Source organism: Micropterus salmoides, unplaced genomic scaffold (assembly GCF_014851395.1).
Source record: "Micropterus salmoides isolate LMB-PRFRI ecotype aquatic unplaced genomic scaffold, ASM1485139v1 Ms_hic_scaffold_1, whole genome shotgun sequence".
NCBI classification, from domain to species: Eukaryota; Metazoa; Chordata; class Actinopteri; order Centrarchiformes; family Centrarchidae; genus Micropterus; species Micropterus salmoides.
In genome coordinates this window covers 14742049-14761524 of record NW_024040040.1, presented here as the reverse complement: position 1 = coordinate 14761524, position 19476 = coordinate 14742049, and the positions used below count along the sequence as shown (strand labels likewise).

Here is a 19476-nt window from a genome sequence, read left to right as displayed (position 1 = left end):
TCAAACTTAAGCTCTTGGCTTGGCTAGCGGTACCTGTATGAGCGAGGCGTTGCTTAAATTCAGTCTGAAGAGGAAGTTTCTGTAAAAGAGATTTTTCATGTTAGAGGTAAAGTAGCAGATGCACACACAATGCAGATGGTTTAATACGCTTGTGTTGTCAGCTTTAAGTGCACTTATTTGTTACCTTGCTCCCACAATGAGCTGGTTTCTGCTCAGGTCCAGGGCCAGCTGGGAGAAATCTTTCACTCCTGAATGGGAGAACTCTGACATCCACGGCCTCAACGCTGGACAGAGAAAGAACGAGAGGATGAGAAGACGTGTGAGGAGAAAAAAGTAGTGCAGAGCCATAATCTGAAGGAAGAGATTGAGTGCAGAAATAGAGGAAGAAGAGAGGAAAGACTTATTATTATCCATTGATTGTGTGGGAATCCTTCTCCACCAAATGGTACCTTGCTCAAAGCTCCAGCCTCAGTTAAACCCTCAGTGTTTTTCCTGATGCGTCACATTTCTCTCCAGTGAATCAGTGAAATACCTGATCCTGTAGTCTGCCAGCTCCACAACCTCTCATGAGTCTTTCAACCTGACGCCAGAATGGATGTTTAGTCCAAGGCTTCAAAACTTTACAGACCGAGGATGTAGCTTTGGTTCAGGTCAGTAGGTCTGCCACCAGGTGAATGAATGACTAAATTAATAAATAATACATACGTTGAACATTTTGTTTTTCATCTTCCAAAGCTGTTTTAGAGCCCAAACTTCGGTTTACCCCCATATTTATCCATTTCTGGAGCTAGAAAATTCTAATTTGTCCAAATGGGAGGAATCCCAGGTGGCGATAAGATATGGGGGACCTGAGGGTGCCAGATACACCACACCTGTCAATCATGCAAACACACCTCTCTTGAAATTAAATGCCATATTAAATTTATAGTGATTTTAAGTTTGTTAAACCTGTAGAGAACAACAAAAATGTCAAATAGAAAAGACTACCAGACTTGACACAACAACCTTTTTTTAAATCTTCTTTTTGAATGACATATAATTTAGACATTTGCACTTTGACTTTTTTCTTGTTAAATATTAATACTAAGTTAAAGCAATAGTTTGACATTTTGGGAAGATAGATACTACTTTGATATTTATATATATTTCTATTAATAGCTTGCGTGGCTCAATCAGACAGGTAACAAAATCTGCCTTCCAGCATCTCTAAAGCTCACTAAGTTAGTTATTATAAATAACCTAAAAACATAAAATTCTGATTTTACGGGTCTATTTCTTAGCATAAACTAAGCTAACTGGCTGCTGGATATAGCTTCATATTTAGCACACAGGCATGACAGTGGTATCGAACTTCTCTTCTAAGTCTCGACAAGAAAGCAGATAAGCGCATTTGTTAAAGTATTCCACATGACCTCCTTATAAATGTGGACAGCTGTTGCCATCTTTAATACATCTACAGTAGACTATGTGAACCAATCACCAACTGAGACTTTGGACTTGTATGGCTGGAGGGATGGATGGTAAAAAAGTCTCTGTGTAAGTGAAGGAAAAGCAAACTGGTAGTGATGCACTCACCTTGGTAGGAGACAACGGGATGTTCCTTTCGACTACAGTCTGCTGGTTTGACGTGAGGCTGCTGGGACAGACACACAGATGAACAGAAGACCAGCACAAGGCCACAGGGGGAGAGAGCCCACGCCCCCCACCCTGATGTAATCATAGCTAAAACCACATCCAGTCTTCTATCAGGTCCTCAGAAAACACCTGTTGGAACGGAGGAGACATCTGTCAATTTTCACATACGAAAGCTCAGGAAAAAACTAACACTATACAAAATCCTCATCAGTATAAAAAAATCATCAGAAGGGCTGCCACTGTATTGCCTCCAGAAATGTACACTTGCACACCCTTTATTACTCTCTGTCTGCCTGTCCATCCATCTAAATTAGTTTTGCCAGTCCCCCCCCCAGCCCAGCGGTCCTTCTGCTGGCTCTGTCTGTCTGCTCTGGGTGTCCAACCCCTCAGTGTCAGCAGGACTTGACCATGGATAATTCACCTCAAAAGGCCAATCTCTCTAATGCCGACACTCAAACCGAGGGTGCCATCAACAGAGATCTTTATGACAGAGGAGACCCATTCAAAGAGGACCCTGGGACCAGAGCCAAACAGGGGGCGTGAACTTTGAGCTGTGAGCCACATGAAGGGTCTTTGTGTCAGCATCAAAATCAAAATCCATTTGTGTATCTGAAGATGTTGGCTGTTGTCAAAATGGCATAAAAATGCAAATTATTAGCTGGTGATTTGCCGCCTCAAGCATACTGACAGCATAAGACAATCCCACAATCCTTATCTCAAGATTTCTCACCATGAAAGAACAAGATGACAGTGAGCCAGCTTGAGTCCCACAGCCAAGACACTTTGATATCAGCCACACCTATTATGGCAGGTAGATAAACTGACGACCAGACATGGTACACCATAGATGTTTAGGTCAGCCTAAACTACTTTCTGGATTTTGTTTGGATTATTAGTTTTTGATTATCCCCTTAACTGGTCTGGATTTTTTCCACTTTCATTTGGACTGCTCCCCTTTAGTTTGAACTGAACTTCACGTTTTTGACCCTGGCCTGCCTCTACACAGCTGTAAGCCTGATCACCTTTTGTTTTACTATTTAAATAAACACCACTAACTGTACCTGCTCTGTCTGAGTGTCCTGCAATTGGGTCCACATCCCTGTTTTTCTGCCTCTGCACTTGGCAAACGTGACAACCTGCGGACCTTTGAGAAACTGTACGCATCTCATTATAAGAACATGAGTTCTAATTTTAATGATAACTGGGTAATACATTTTTTATGGACTTTATTCATGATACTTTGTGAAGTCTGATAAATGTCATGTGGTGGCAAAATCTTTCAACCATTTACACAATTTAAAATTTCACATTTATTGAAAAATGACTTAAGTTCTTCTAAGCTACAGTTCAGCAGATTTGTTAAATGTCTTCCACTCCCATCCCACTTTCCTTTAACCCTTACAACAGTTTCATTGCAGCTACTATGTGCTCTGGAGAATGGAAGCAGTGAATGTCTGCCTGTCTACTGCTCACCAGGAGGACTGAATGTGTGCAAAGGCAGAGGTTCTTCAACCTGCTGGGTCTCACATTGCTGTCTAATGAAGCGATAGGAACAGAGCCTCCACCGCTGGCCTCGCTTTTGTTATGTGGCGGTGCTCCTCTCACGAAGCAAAGGCTGGCCAGTGAGAGGCCCAGTGTTCTGGGGATTTGTCAATTCAGTACAATAAGGGGGGGCGGCAGCAGACGTCAGTCAGATTCTTTGGGGGCACTAGGTAATGTACAGACGCAAATCTCACTCTGTAATTAGCCTTGTCTAATTTTCAGTTTATTTGATGATCTGAAACATTTCAGTGTGACAAACATGCAAAAATATAAGAAATCAGGAAGGGGGCAAACACTTTTTCACACCACTTTATGTGATATACACACACCACAGAGTTGACCAAGTGGTCCTTCCATGCTTCCAAACATGTCTCAAGTGATCAGTGTCCTCAATTAGCTTTGAATACATTTGGATGAGTCAAACCACAATTTGCTGCAGTCCCATGTAACATATTTTAAATTTGGGAGGAGACCATCACTGACCAAAAAGTAGGATGTAAAAGCAGGAAACATTCAAGCCATGAGCATGTCAGAACCTCCATTCATGTAGCTGCCCGTGTTGGACAAACACCATAAAGCCTTAACAACCTGTGAAGAGATTAGAAATAACAGAGTCTCCGATTCATGTGACCTGTATGTGTTTGGACTGTGGGAGGAAAACCAGAGGAACACGGAGTGAACACGTGACCTCCACACTGCCAAGATTTTAACCCTCTTGCTGTGAGTTTACTGGTGAGCCACCGTGCATAAAGTTTAAGACGTGGAGTTACTGTATCAATAAACCAAAATATGACATACATACATACAAGTACATACTTTTTTTTAGCATCTATTGCAGCTGTGTTTGCCTTGTGTTTTCTCTCCAGGGCAATCCGCCTCACTTATGTCTCTGCCTGCTGCTCCTCTGTGAGAGTGAAAGGTCATTCAAACATCACACGGGAGCCTTCACGTCGCTCAGAGAAAATATAGACGCTGCAGACATAAGATGCTGGTGTGTCTGCTGAAAGTTTGCAGCGCAGTCAGAGATACACAGGGCAGTGTGCTCCACCCTAAACATGGCGAAACTTCATTTCACTTACACTCAACTTAACTTGCTTAACTTGTTAAACGATTGTTGTGAAAGTAAAATGTTTATTCTTAGTAGCAGTTTCAGGCATATCCTGTGTTTGCAGTGGTGTATCAAATTTCTACTGTGTTCCTGACATTTTTACTCTTTTTTCTTAAGGTAAGGTATTATTCAAATAAATTCTAGTAGCAGAAATGCATTGGCAATAAACAGTGGCCTAGATAAAGGACTAGAGCTTTAACACCATGCTTCTTTGCCTCTCACATCACAGGACTGACTCACTTTATACCTAATAACATGTCTTCTTGCAAGAATCACAAAACTATAATAATAGATCTACGTTGGAGATGTGAGATGTTGCATTTGCAGCTACAGATTATCTCAATGCCTTCGAGAAACTAGAACCAACTCGCTCTGATACTGAAAATGAGTTGACCAAAGCAATGACCTTTAAGTCATTAAATGTGCTCCTTGTCTGGAGGGGGGTCTGTTATCCATCACGTCCTGAGATTTAAACTAACCCTGCAGCAAAAACAACTCACTGCTAACTTCTTCTTTGAAACCTATGCCCATATATAGATAGTTTACCTGCCCCCTATTTTACTTTGACAGTTACTACTAACAATTGATTTGTTGCAATAGTTTCAGTTAAAAACATACAAGCCCTGTGTTGTGAAAAGGCTAAACTATTCCCCTATACACATTCATTAAGTGCCAGGCAACAGAGTTTACAGTATCATTTCTCACAATCCAGACAATAACTTTATTTAATAACAGCATAGATTTTTATACATAAATACAGATAGAGGCAACATATTAAAGATAAACCTGGAAGGGTTCTCTTGTTTGCAAAATATGGACAAACATATTTTGGCATTGCTTGTTACTTACTGGCCAACACAAACGCCGTTACCAGTGTATCTGATAAACTACTATCAGCCAATAATCGTCGGTCAGGCTCTATTCAAGACATCTCTCTGAGGGCAGAAAGTCATGCAAGTAGATATCACAATAGCGGATGGCCAGGTCTGGGTGGCCACACCCCCTTCAGCTAGTGGTTCCCAACCTTTCTGACTTGTGACACCATAAAAAGAAACTATTTTTACATGTGACCCTTGTCACAGGTTGCAAAAAGCTGAGACTTGAAAAAAGGTTTTAAAAAACACAGAATTCTGATTAGCAGGAATGTTTTTTTCTGCTTTTGTATCCTCTTAATTATCTTGCAACATATCTGATTCATCTTCCGACCACTTGGGGGCATCCTGACACACTTCTTGTAAATGTTTTAGATGTAGATATCTTGGATCAACAAGGTAGCGACACTTAAAGTTTTGCTGTGAAGTTTTAGACCTCTAGTAGCACTGTTGAAACACAGTCCTACCAATGGTGTCACACCAAGATATGCTGTAATGCGCCAACAAAGACGGAAAAAGAAGAAGACTGTATGCTAATGAACATGGTTGTAAACAATACTGAATTTAAAAGATATAATAATTTGTAAATGTTTTATGAGTAAGGAAATGCACTCAATACGTTTGGCAGACCTGAAAGATACTTCCTGTCTACTTAATCAGAACTGCTTTTCAGATGGTCGAGTAGCTTCAGAAACTCTCTCCCCTCACACCTTTCCAAGATTCTTTTCTACCATAACCTGGCCCTAATGCTGCTAGCTGCAGCCTCCAGAGTCTCTGCTTCAGTGCTGGTGAAAACACTGTGACACATTAACAAGTGTTTAGACAGAGTAGTAGTAGTAGTGTTCCAAAAACAAAGTTTACACGCTGCAGAGATTTTTGTCATACCCTCCATTTTTGGTAGTTGTTTTTTTGTCTGCAAGCTTATGACAGCACTTCATTTTGAGCATCACTGAATCCAGGGTGACTCAAGCTATTTTTTTCTTTTGGCAGATTGAAACAGTTGAATTGGCATAGATTAGAACCAATGCATAAGTGCCAAGAATAAATCCATATACACCCTCATCATCACAACCACCACTCCTGCAACAACCTTAAAAAACAGGGAATCTTATGAGTTTAAAGTAACGTGGACTTTTATGAGCCTCCCTTCTTCATTTCAAGAACTTTCTATTCAAGTACTCTTTTCTTTGTCTTCAGAAAAACTGAAGCACTAGAGCATTTCACTCTTTTCAGATGGCCTTGCCATGGTGTGTATCACTTATACCTTCAACCCACTGCTTATATGAATGAGTTGATTCGATGGAGTGGAGGAAGGCCTGGGTGAACCCCTTCTGTGGCCGTGCGACCTCTAAGCTCACGAAGCTTCAGTAAAGCAATGGGACAGCCATATTGGGCATGGTGAAGGTGCTATTGTCAGAATGAGTGAAATTCCTTCAGTCATTTCTTATAAAACTTCTATTATACAGTGGGTACGGAAAGTATTCAGACCCCTTTAAATTTTTCACTCTTTGTTTCATTGCAGCCATTTTCCAAAAATCAAAAAAGTTCATTTTATTTCTCAGTAATGTACACTCAGCACCCCATCTTGACAGAAAAAAACAGAAATGTAGAAATTTTTGCAAATTTATTAAAAAAGAAAAACTGAAATATCACATGGTCATAAGTATTCAGACCCTTTGCCGTGACACTCATATTTAACTCAGGTGCTGTCTATTTCTTCTGATCATCCTTGAGATGGTTCTACACCTTCATTTGAGTCCAGCTGTGTTTGATTATACTGATTAGACTTGATTAGGAAAGCCACACACCTGTCTATATAAGACCTTACAGCTCACAGTGCATGTCAGAGCAAATGAGAATCATGAGGTCAAAGGAACTGAGCTCAGAGACAGAATTGTAGCAAGGCACAGATCTGGCCAAGGTTACAAAAAAATTTCTGCTGCACTTAAGGTTCCTAAGAGCACAGTGGCCTCCATAATCCTCAAATGGAAGACGTTTGGGACGACCAGAACTCTTCCTAGAGCTGGCCGTCCGGCCAAACTGAGCTATCGGGGGAGAAGAGCCTTGGTGAGAGAGGTAAAGAAGAACCCAAAGGTCACTGTGGCTGAGCTCCAGAGATGCAGTCGGGAGATGGGAGAAAGTTGTAGTAAGTCAACCATCACTGCAGCAATCCACCAGTCGGGGCTTTATGGCAGAGTGGCCCGACGGAAGCCTCTCCTCAGTGCAAGACACATGAAAGCCCGCATGGAGTTTGCTAAAAAACACCTGAAGGACTCCAAGATGGTGATAAATAAGATCCTCTGACCAAGATAGAACTTTTTGGCCTTAATTCTAAGCAGTATGTGTGGAGAAAACCAGGCACTGCTCATCACCTGTCAAATACAGTCTTAACAGTGAAGCATGGTGGTGGCAGCATCATGCTGTGGGGGTGTTTTTCAGCTGCAGGGACAGGACGACTGGTTGCAATCGAGGGAAAGATGAATGCGGCCAAGTACAGGGATATCCTGGACGAAAACCTTTTCCAGAGTGCTCTGGACCTCAGACTGGGCCGAAGGTTTACCTTCCAACAAGACAATGACCCTAAGCACACCGCTAAAATAACGAAGGAGTGGCTTCACAACAACTCCGTGGCTGTTGAATGGCCCAGCCAGAGCCCTGACTTAAACCCAATTGAGCATCTCTGGAGAGACCTGAAAATGGCTGTCCACCAACGTTTACCATCCAACCTGACAGAACTGGAGAGGATCTGCAAGGAGGAATGGCAGAGGATACCCAAATCCAGATGTGAAAAACTTGTTGCATCTTTCCCAAAACGACTCATGGCTGTATTAGATCAAAAGGGTGCTTCTACTTAATACTGAGCAAAGGGTCTGAATACTTATGACCATGTGATATTTCAGTTTTTCTTTTTTAATAAATTTGCAAAAATTTCTAGAGTTCTGTTTTTTTCTGTCAAGATGGGGTGCTGAGTGTACATTACTGAGAAATAAAATGAACTTTTTTGATTTTTGGAAAATGGCTGCAATGAAACAAAGAGTGAAAAATTTAAAGGGGTCTGAATACTTTCCGTACCCACTGTATGTATATATGTCGTCATCTGACAACAAGAGATGCATAAAGACCTTGAAAATACACTTCCACCTGGATTACACAGGCCACAAAATGAGCATGCTGGAACACTGGGTGTACATGTTAGGCGAGCTTCACTAAAATCCAGACAAATCCTCTTTACTAAGGTGATATATGACAGGGACATTAATTACAAGTAATTATTTCCTCATTCAGAAGCCCCGTAATTTGTTCTTCCGTGGCATCAAAAATAAAAGAAGGGAGTCCAGCGTCTGACCCCTTGTATATCAGCCTCTTGTCTAAACTCTCTTGTACTTGGACTTAATCCAAATATCATTAAAAGAAACACTGGACCCCCTTCCACCTCCCACCACCGAAAAACTCCAAATTCCTCCTTAAATCAAAAGGGCTCACAAAACAACAGCTGCTAAAAGCAAATCTCTGAAAATCTCTCTGACTGTTACAGTAGCAGCTCCTACTGGACAAGTACTGATCCCTCACCTATAAAGAGTAGTAATATTAATTACCAATGAAGTCAGTTCATGGAGATTTGTTAGATGGAGCAAATGGACACTAAGAGGGCATCCAAAGTCCCTCCATCAAAATATTCAGAGAGGACCATTTCCGAGGCAGTGTTCTCAGCTCCTTCCTACGGGGGTGAATGGCCTCTCTGTGCAACCTGCCAACTATCTGCCAATGGCTGCTCTCTTTTACAAGTGAATAGACTGAGTTTAGCCACAGTTAAAAAGACACACTAACGTGCCATGGCTGCACAACAATGGCCGCTTGGGTAGTTTGCCAAACCTAATGATCCCGGTTTGGCCCCGGCTAGAGGAGGTAGAGAGCAGGAATCCTAAAGAGGCACACAGCTGCACTGATCCCTCTCTTCCTATCTCTGCTCTCTCATCTCTGTCTCCCTCTCTTCTATGATCATCAACTCCATTTCTTTGGCTTTCTGGAAAATGACACAACTAGGGTGCATAATCAAATGCACACCTTCTGTATTCTCTTAAAATGTTCCACTATCAAGACTTTTCCCACATTTCCCCTGAAGGAAATCCCATTAGACACAAATGAAAATTACTACTCCACCCAACCAACAGGAGGAAGTTTAGCATCTATCTGCTCGGCATCAAACAGCAGACAGACACAGTTAGCAACTAGTGGGTGAATATAGTGGAGCATTTAGTAGCTAAAGAGCCAGACATTTCTCTCAGTTGGTAGAGACCAAAAACATAGCTAAAATGAGATTAAGTATTTGACTTACATTCATTTGGTGGTCAGAAACACATCTTCAAATGAATGCTAATGCTGCTCTGTTCCTGGTAGGACTCCTGGTTACACATTAGCAATATCAACTTTACTTTTACTGTACTTTTAAGGCTAAAATAGAAGCCTATGTATTGATTTGTTGACATGCTGTACAGTGTTAAACCCTCTGAGGCAATTTTGGGCTACATAAATAAAACTGACATGACTGACATATGTGAAAAGTGATATTTTTAGCTTGTTGGGTTTACAAGTGGCCAACAAAAAATGAATGCAGCTTTAAGTAAATGTTTGGACTGACAGTCACATACAGTACATATATTACTTACACCACAATCACACCAAAAACAGCAGCATCATAAATGTATCATACAACTGAAGCCACACCTCTCGAATCTCTAATCAGCTCTCTATAAACCTGCATTCCTTCACATACTGTGCAGGCATCTGTCAACAAACAGCTGTATTCAGGCATCAAATGCATTCAAAGATGCCAAAAGTTGCCCTTGAACATGGGGGGGGGTCTCCAAACCTGACACATTATATGGTATGACCACCTGTTATCACATGACTGATGTTCCATGTTTAGGTCACGCGATCACAACTGAGCAAACTCCATCCACTGAGGAAGATGCGGTTCAAAAAATGCTAATAAGTGTAAGACTGATCCCACAGTCAAGAACGAAGATCTCATTCATGGAGATGGGTCTCATAAAATCTACAGACTAAAGCATATTTCTGAAGATTACTGCGATGCCAGATTTGTGATTATTCATTTCCAGTAATGACTAAGACCTCACGCTCCATAAAAATACCATAAAAAAAAGACTAATCAAGATCAAGATTTGTGAGTCAACCATGATCCTATTAGTCAGCTACGAGGGGTGCCAGCCCAGTTGCCAGCAATTAATTTTTGAAAAAAAAGGAGAGAATAATTGCTATTATTCATCAGTATAACAAGAACACTCTTCTTAGAAAAAGAGAAAAGGGTATTTTAAACATCGCCCGAGGTTACAATGAGAGCAACATGTGTCTTTTGCTCTACAAAAGGCCAATTGCCCATCTATTGAATGGTCAGGCTAAAAAAAATAACTCTCATTCAGACATAATTTTAGAATCCAGACGGAGGCTATTGATCCAGGGTTGGGAGTCCTTCCCTCTGTCTCCCCTCCGCTTTTCTCTCCTATATCATCCCCATGCCAATTTCAGCACTCATGCCTCAGACAGAACAAAGGAAATATCCACTACACATTACCTGAACCCCCGCCAAATGTTAACACATGCCTATCCACGCTACACATAGTCATTGAGGAGAGAGACAGAGTGACATAAGCTGAGGATGGGAATGAAAAGGGAGGAGGGAGAGGTCGAGGGTCACGTTATAGATCAGTAAAGGAGGAGAAATGAGCCTGCTGAGAGTAAACAGACAAACTGAAAGACAAGCAGAAAAACAGCCACAAAAAGTGGGCACAAAAGTAGACACAAAGACAGAAAGGACGACACAAAAGAATAAGTAATTGCACTGAAACAGCCAACCTCGACATGGGAGACATGCATGGATACGCACACTGCACACTGCAAATATATATATAGGAATATAAACTTACTTGTTCACCATCACCAAACTGATTCGAGACAAACGAGTGGTATAAATCACGTCGCTTCACATGGTGAGGGAGAAAGAAAGAGGTACGAAACAAGAGAGAGAGAGAACTTGTTAGACGTCGGCACACAGTGGCATGCTGACCAGAGTGTGTGCAGGAGGGTGGGTGGATGGGGGGAGAGTAAAGGGGTGTGTTTGATGGGGGAGATGGGGGGAGCAAAACATTCCTGTTTGTGCGGAGCAAACTTAAGTCTCTGAATAGCAAGGGATGTCTGCCCTGTCTGGGTGTGTGTGTGTCCGAGTCGTTATCCTTGTGAGATCCAGTTTTAGATTTAGGTTTTAAAAAATTTGGTCAGATTAAACTGGTAATCATGACTTGACAACAGGTTTATTCCTCCTGTTACACACTAATAACCATTTTCAGACTGATGCAGAGACCCAGAGTCAGCAGATGATTGACAAGAACATGTATTGCATACTGCCACTAGGCCTGCATGATATGAGGAAAATCTGTGTCCGACAACATTCAGCGACAATGTGCCTGGGTGTATTTAACTTCAGAACATTTAATAGAACATTAAATATAACTAAACTTGGTTTCTAGAGCAGCAACAATAAAGTTTACAACAGCAAAATCACTACATAAAGTCAATAATATCTTACTGGAAACAAATCTAAAATGTCAATAAAATAAATCCTCAAAATACTGGGTGATGTTTAGAAAAAATGAAGAACGCCGACATCAGTTCTTCCTCCTGTCCTCCTCCCTCTGCTGATGTGATCTACTGCCTACAGCTAGTTAGACTACAGCTTTCGTATCAGCTTGTTTGTAACAATTTTGCTATTAGCCGAGCTAGCGCACTGTGCTTGTGTAAAACCAAAAGTGGGTCAGAGACTGAGCAGATTAGAATATTGCTTTCTACATGCTTGTTGAACAGGTGTAGTGACTTTTTACTTGCGCAGCTTTTAATGCACGTACTTACAGCTACAGTAACAAGTGTAGCTGTCGTCAACTCAAGTAATCTCGGAGTTATCTTCACTTCACCTGGTTCACTTCACTGTGTCCACTGCAGCCTCTCTGCTCTGCTGCGTGTGTGTGTGTGTGTATGTGTTCGTTTCAACAGGTGGTACAGTAGCAGTAATACGCCAACAAAAACTGGGAAAAACAGACTGCTAGCTAGCATACACGGATGTAAACAATGTAGTGTCTAACTCATTCTAATAACTCTTTGGGCCAATAATGACATTTTCATTAAAGAATGATACTTGACACAGACTGGACACAGAAAGCTTGTATTGTTAAATCATAGCACATTGAAGTTCCTACTGTGACAGAAATGTACTATATTTCTTTTTTTAAATATGCACTTTGCACCTCATGAATTTATGTGTGTTTTCATACAGACATATGTTTTGTAGGACTGGTTCAATTCATTTATCAAGTAAGTAGTCACCTCCAGTTATATCAAAATATGAACAACTGATGAAACTAACAGTTAGTTTCTGCCCTTACCCAAAGAGAACCCCATTTGTGTGATGTCTGTTACATTGTGCAGAGGACACTGCAGATGCAGAGATTTTCACAATTAGTTATTCAAAGCACTTCCCTTTGAGAATCTGATGTGCAGTGTGAAGTGCACCGCTTTTCTTTGCAAAAATGTTGTGCCAGTTGTGGCCTTACAACAATTAAAATGCATCGAGTTGCTGATCTGCTCAAGACTGCTGGCTAACTACTTCAAACTAAACTATCGGCATCTAAATCAGCCTGTTAGACAAGAGGGTGTGTGTTCCGAGGTCACACACCCTTCTTGTCGAACACACAGCTGCAGTATCATCAATGTGCAAATTAATTAGAAGACAAAGTCAATAGCGAATGCCATTAGCTCAGACAAACATTTTGTTTGCTTAAACAAAGAAATCCAGTCTGGCCTCCAGAGTCACCTGTGATGGCCAGCAGAAAAAAGTCAAAATGTTTACTGGTCCATGACAGAAGTGACGTCTGCCAACAATTATTTTGGCAAACGTTTTTGTTTGTAGAAAAATAAAATTCATTCATCTACTACAGGGCACACCAGTTGTCATAAATGTTCTATTCTTACACATAGTTGGTTTAAACTACAACTTTATAAATTAACATTTAATAACAATACATTCCCACTCCTTGTATGAGTTTCATGATCTTGGTTGAGGTTCATTCAAATCCCCGTGCATTATTTCACACATTCATTTCCTCACTCCTGAAAGGTTTTTGGGTTGTGATGCATTTGTGATGTTTACTTCAGCATGCCAACACAACTGGTGGCTGTGTAATAAATACCAGAAAAAAGCTGAGTGTATCTAATTTCTTCCTATTAATACACTATACACATTCAGGGTTAGCTTAACATCCACATTAAAATCAGGATAATCCTCAGAACTATTTTAGATTTCAAAAGGCAAAGCAAAGACCCTTATGCAAACAACCTGAAATCACATCATTTTCTCACAGTAACAGTGTTTTCAAATCTACTGTCTTCATGTGGACCTACTCTGTGTCAACAAGCAGAAAATATGACAGGTCTTTGCACTGTTGACAGAGACACCACTCAGGCATGGTTGTAGAAGTGGACATCAGTCTGTTAAGGCAAAGGGGTGACCTCCCATTCAGAACATTAATGGCACCAATAAATCATATTGACGGAAAAACGACAGGATCGTTTAGCTTCCTGTGAGCCCAGCAGACCATAAGAGACAAATAACACTTCCCAGCCTCATCCCCAACCTTTACAGAGCAGGACATTTATCTCTCTCAGCCTCAGTCTCACCACAGCGGAGTACCAAACCCCCCCTTGGAGGATGAATGGCTCGTTCCTGTGCAAACTTCAGGATGACCTCCTCCGGCTCTGTTTTTACAGCCCTGCTGTCACTACTGAGGCTAAAAGATTACAGGCACAGTGAGACACAGGGGAGTGCTGAGCATAAGCCAAACCAGGATCAGTGAAAAATGGCCAGGCTCAAACAGTAGAGAGAACAGTGCACTTCAGGTGGGCTAAAAGAAGGCTACAAATCTGCCAACTAAACAAGTGAATATGATAGTAACTTCTATATCACCTTCTCAAAATGCATCAGTACTCGTTTAGAGCGCCTTCAGCCACCTGTGATTGCCTTGATGTTCCAGCTACTTTTGAAAAGCCCAAATGGTTTGTGGTGCGTCCACCTGTGAGGACATGAGGTTAAAATAAAGTAGCTGTTGTGAGCACCTCTGAGCTTTTCTTGTACCATCTGTCGTAATTTATAGCGCTTATTTCAGTCTCAGAATAGTATCACTTTAAAACATCAGCGTGTCTGCGAAACAACCATTTCAACCCATGGCAGTTTCTTCTCAGTTTTCTTATAGAGTCACTCCTTACTACATTTTTTAACTGAATTCTTTAAAATTGAAAAGTTAAACCTGCATTTATTGAATTTGTTTTGTTGGCCTCTCGTTGGAAATGCAACAGTGACTTGAAAAATATGTTTGCAAGTATTCCTTATTTACACTTCAGCAATAATGGACCAATGTTAGCATTCAACTCCAATACTCTACTTTTAGCTCTGTTTTGGTCTCCACCAACTCGTGAGGGAAACCTCTGGCTGTTTAGCTGCTTGTGCTCCACTATGTTCACCAGCTAGTTGCTATCCAGCTGCCTGTTGTCTGGAAACAACGCTGATGAGAGCGATGAGAGTGAACCAAAAAAGTCATGTTATGTGCTGTAAAACCAAAATAATGAGCTGAAAGGTGCCAAAACCCTCCATAGAGCTGAGAGAAACTACAAAGTTGAGTAATAATTCTCAGTGGATTCGTCACTGTGAGCAACACCTTTTAGATTACACAAAGTCATTTCATCTATTGGTAACAAAAATATTGATCATCAGCTTTATGTACAGCTAATATGGTCATGGACCTACTGTATGTGTTTATATGAATTTAAAAAGCATAGTAGATTCTCTCCAATGAGTTCCATTAATCCATAGCCAGCTGCAAAGGAGGCCTACAGTGGTTACCCAACAACTCTTAACCCCCAAAACCACCACCCGACCCCCACCCCCAATGTTACAGTCCTCAATGGAAGCCTTGTCCAGCACATAGCGCTCTACTGTGAAACAGGTCTGTGTGCTGCCAAGAAATATTGACTTTTAATATATCAAACATTCAGCTCACCCTATTTTAAACAAGCCTGGCTATGTTGATTTTTGAACCCCCGTGCAGTTACTGAGGTTTACCTTTCTACTGGATCAATAAAACTGTGCTAACAGGAGTCTCACACACACACAAGTAGTAAAATGGTGAAGTCAAAGTTTAGTGTGCGGATACTTAATGGCGATTTGCACATGAAAAATCATAAGCATCTAGGTTAAATGGACAGTTTGACATTCTGGGAAACATGCTAATGTGAAAAGTTATGAGCTAAGTATAAGATATCAAATTCACCTTGCTTAGCGTAGGTCCAGGACATGCTTGGTGTAGCTTAACACGAGCTTGGACCAGGGGAAGCTGCTAGTCTGAGCGTTGTCCAAAGTGAAAAAAAAGGTTTATTTACTTGTATAGAAATGTAAAAATGGGTGATTGTGGTTTTATGAGCAGTTAGCCTCTAAGCTATTTCTTGACCAAGAATTTAGTGGTTAGCATCTCACATAGCATCTCAAAACTCCCTGACACTCACTTGTGATTAAAAGGTTGTTGGTTTAAGTCCCTGAACTAGCTGAGAAGCTAATGAGTGCCCTCCTTTCCTCAATCAACTACTATCATGGTCTCATAGGCTAGGTCCTAAACGGCAAAAGCTCAAACGCTGATGTTGGAAGACTGTGGCTTTATACTGAGTTTTCCGAGAAACAAACATAAAAACTTTCCCTGAATAAATAAAGGCTGACACTCTGAATTCTGGGCTGTGTGAGTGGAGAAAACACTAACACCCAGCCGCCTGTCCATCAGCCCCTCAGCACGGAACTTTCTCTCATCATCCATCTTTCTCTCCTTTTCCACTTCAGCCTGACCTCAAGTGAAACTGTGGAGGTCTGTGGGTAACACTGTCAAGCATCCAGTTTAATGATTTAATGCCACTTCCATTTAGGGGGTTATATATTAGCTGTAGTAAGTTCTTGTATGTAGCCAAGTGCGGGCTCTGTTTTCATTCAGTTCTGAGGCAGATTTTAAACGGATGATAAAAAGCGGTGGAAAATTAAAGAAAAAAATAAATCTTCTGTGCAGTCTGTCTTTGAACAAATAAACAAAATGATTTTGATATTTCCTAAATGATTCGTCCTTATTTGTTTATGTGTGGTTGCTGACAACTTTGCAAAGGGTATGACAGACTTTTCCAAATGTTTTCATATGTCTTCAGCCTTTGGTTTCCATTTGTTGTATGGACAATATTATATAAATACACAGATGCCAAGTATGTGTCTTTTATATTATAAATTTTTAATACTGCAACACAAAAAATTTACTACTTTGGTACTAGAATAATAAAATCAATTTCTTTTACATTCCACTAGATGGTGCTGAGATTTTTTCTGGTGAGGTCAGCAGAGGTCACGGTCAGGAACTTACTCTAACAGGCTGATTTAGATGCCGATAGTTTAGTTTGAAGAAGTTAGCCAGCAGTCTTGAGCAGATCAGCAACTCGATGCATTTTAATTGTTGTAAGGCCACAACTGGCACAACATTTTTGCAAAGAAAAGCGGTGCACTTCACACTGCACATCAGATTCTCAAAGGGAAGTGCTTTGAATAACTAATTGTGAAGATATCTGCATCTGCAATGTCCTCTGCACAATGTAAAAGACATCACACAATGAAGTTACTGACAACATTATTGATTATTGAACTCATGTTTGATTCTAAAACTGACGTTTGTAGAGAAGTATTGAGAAGTATAAAGTATTGAATATGTGATTTTTAAGTAAATTTACTAGAACATGCAAAATGGACAATCTGGTCCTTTAATCTAGTTTGTCTGAAATAAATATTTGATCATCTAAAGAGGTACGGAGCTGCGCCCTTGTTGTTGGTCCCACCAATAACAACAATGGAGACAAGAAAGAAGATGATGTCAGTGAGATGTGAGATTGTCAGAACAATAACACCTTTGCCAGGACAGTCCCATAGTCTGCAGAGATGGAAGGATTACAGTTTGCTGCTGGCTGCTAAAGCAGCGCAAAAGAATAATCATAAATGAGTTAAAAGAGGGTTTGTCAACTTTTTGCATATAGTAGCCTGCATTTTAGGTTCCAAAATGAGTCATCCCCTCAAACATATGTTTTGCATTTTAGATTTAATAAATTAATATTACCTAACAAAGTAAGTAAGTAAGAATTTCAAATCCAAGGATTAAATACTTCTTGAATTCATTTTTCCACTTGTTTCACACATTTCAGCTATTTGAAATGTGAAGACAAAATACTGAAGCAAATGCTAACATTATTAACAGTTTAATTAATTTATCTGACATCATGGTAAGCAGGGTACGCCTACATTTTTATGTTGTTGTTATGAATAATGGTAGGCCTAAATCTTCAGTTTAACAAAGGTGCAAGACATTTAAAGTTTACTTTTCCTGTAGGCTATTTCACACAAGCTTCCTCCACATAGCCTTCTAGGCTATATGTGGTGGCCAACAGCAAATGAGGTAACTGTGCAAGCTATGCCGAATTTACCAGAAGACCTTCGGTAATCGGGAGTATTTATTTTTCAATGAAGTAGCCCACAAAAGCATGCGTTACGATTTTTTTTGTTTGTTTTTTCCAGAAATAAATGCTACTGATTAACTGCTGCTTGGTAGATGTGCGCCGAATCGGAGAGTGAACCCTAACGATTGGTTTGTTAAATGTTTTAAGTTCAAATGTGTTTTCCGGAGAGCTCGGCAACAATAAAACCTTAATTTTTGAATGAAGATCGACGTTAATCCTTTAAACGCCGGCGCCAAGCCTACTTTAATAGCTTACTCGTGACAAAAAGTTACCACAACTAAATGAATATCGAGCTTACCTTTCACTTTTGATTCATCGCGGGATTCTTGCTGCTGATTCAAGTCGTCGTCGGGTTTCAGAGACAGAGATGATGCAGGTTCACGGCAGCCCCGCTATCCAGAGCACTGTGAAGGAGGCAGGTTTTCTGCAGATTTAATTCAGACCAGTAGGGGTGCTGTCAAGAGCCAGGGCGGACCAAATGTGTTAAATATCTTAGAACAGGAGAGAGTGTCAGGCAAGGAGCCATTATATTAATAACAGTCAAGGATTTAATGAGTCTGTGTATATGTGATGTTTACAGTTTGCCAAAACTGATTTGACACCAATCTTCAGTAGACATCACTGTTAAATGAATTAAATAGACCCCTTTGAGGCATTAGAAGGCAATTCCTAAGTAGCCTAATTAAACTATAACTTTTTTATTTTTTCAGCTCCAGATGTGCTGTCCAAGCTCTTTTGAAGAAGCACAAATAAACGGGCAACGGTGAGGACCGTAGACACAGTGGTCGGCCAAGTTAACTTGCTGCAGCAGATGAAAGACACATCATGCTTATTTCGCTTCACAATCAATTCTGTCTGGGATTACATGACGACAGAGAAGCAACTGCGGCTGCCTAAATCCACATAAGGATTGTAGGTAGTTCTCTGAGATGTTAGGGCCTGCAGAGTTCTTTCAAAAACTATAGCAAGTGTACCTAGAAAAAGTATTTTGCCAGTTGATAAATATTACGATAAACATGTCTATTTTTGAAAGCATTCTTCTTGCTCATTAAGTGAATTGAGTTAAGTGAGTGAGTTAAGTAAATATATATAGCCTATCTGGCCGACAAATAGGTCTATAAATAATTTCATCGCAGTATGCCGGTTTCATTAAAAATAAAATGCTTTGCAAAAATAATTTTAAAAGATTGGCTGCCATCTACTGGAGCACTGGCAGCCCTGCACCCACCATTGATATGTTTATTATATCATTATTTCAATGAACTGGGCAGCCAGACTTCAAATTTGCCGTGTTAACAGGGTGATTTATGTCATCTTAAGAAGACCTTTTCCTGCTCCCTGGAGGAAAACAACACATTTTTTTTATCTGCTAATCAGACAAAAACCTGTAGTGTTTTAATCAAAGTCTAGGGTGTATAGAATCGGGATATCTTCCTATCAATATCCAGCGACTATTGAATTGTCCCTAGCAACGAATTTGATCAAAACAATTTAATAACCACTGTTGTCTGTCAGCGTCTAGTTCATTTATTTGATACACAACCAGTTTACATCTCTTGTTCTACACTGTGTGTCCAATGCGTTTTTAAGTTTTTAAAGTTTATGTTCTCCCACTCTTATGCCCCACAGTGGTTTGGTACCCTGTCTACCTTTTTCAGACCCTCAACAACT

General features: G+C 40.5%; 1 protein-coding gene across 2 annotated transcripts in view; it reads right to left on the bottom strand.

Moving 5' to 3' along the window:
- Positions 1 to 19476, bottom strand: part of LOC119903135 (semaphorin-5B-like) — a 37894-nt gene that overhangs the window by 16063 nt on the left and 2355 nt on the right. Inside the window, exons 2-5 of one of the 2 annotated variants that reach the window (XM_038719428.1) lie at positions 18104 to 18229; positions 1576 to 1764; positions 185 to 284; positions 34 to 79 (exon numbers count right to left, since the gene is read on the bottom strand). In XM_038719428.1, the coding sequence (XP_038575356.1) occupies positions 34 to 79; positions 185 to 284; positions 1576 to 1720 (291 nt within the window). In that variant the 5' untranslated portion in view covers positions 1721 to 1764; positions 18104 to 18229. Of the gene's footprint in view, positions 1 to 33; positions 80 to 184; positions 285 to 1575; positions 1765 to 11102; positions 11241 to 18103; positions 18230 to 19476 lie in introns of those variants that run through there. The other variant, XM_038719429.1, reaches the window with a different exon arrangement.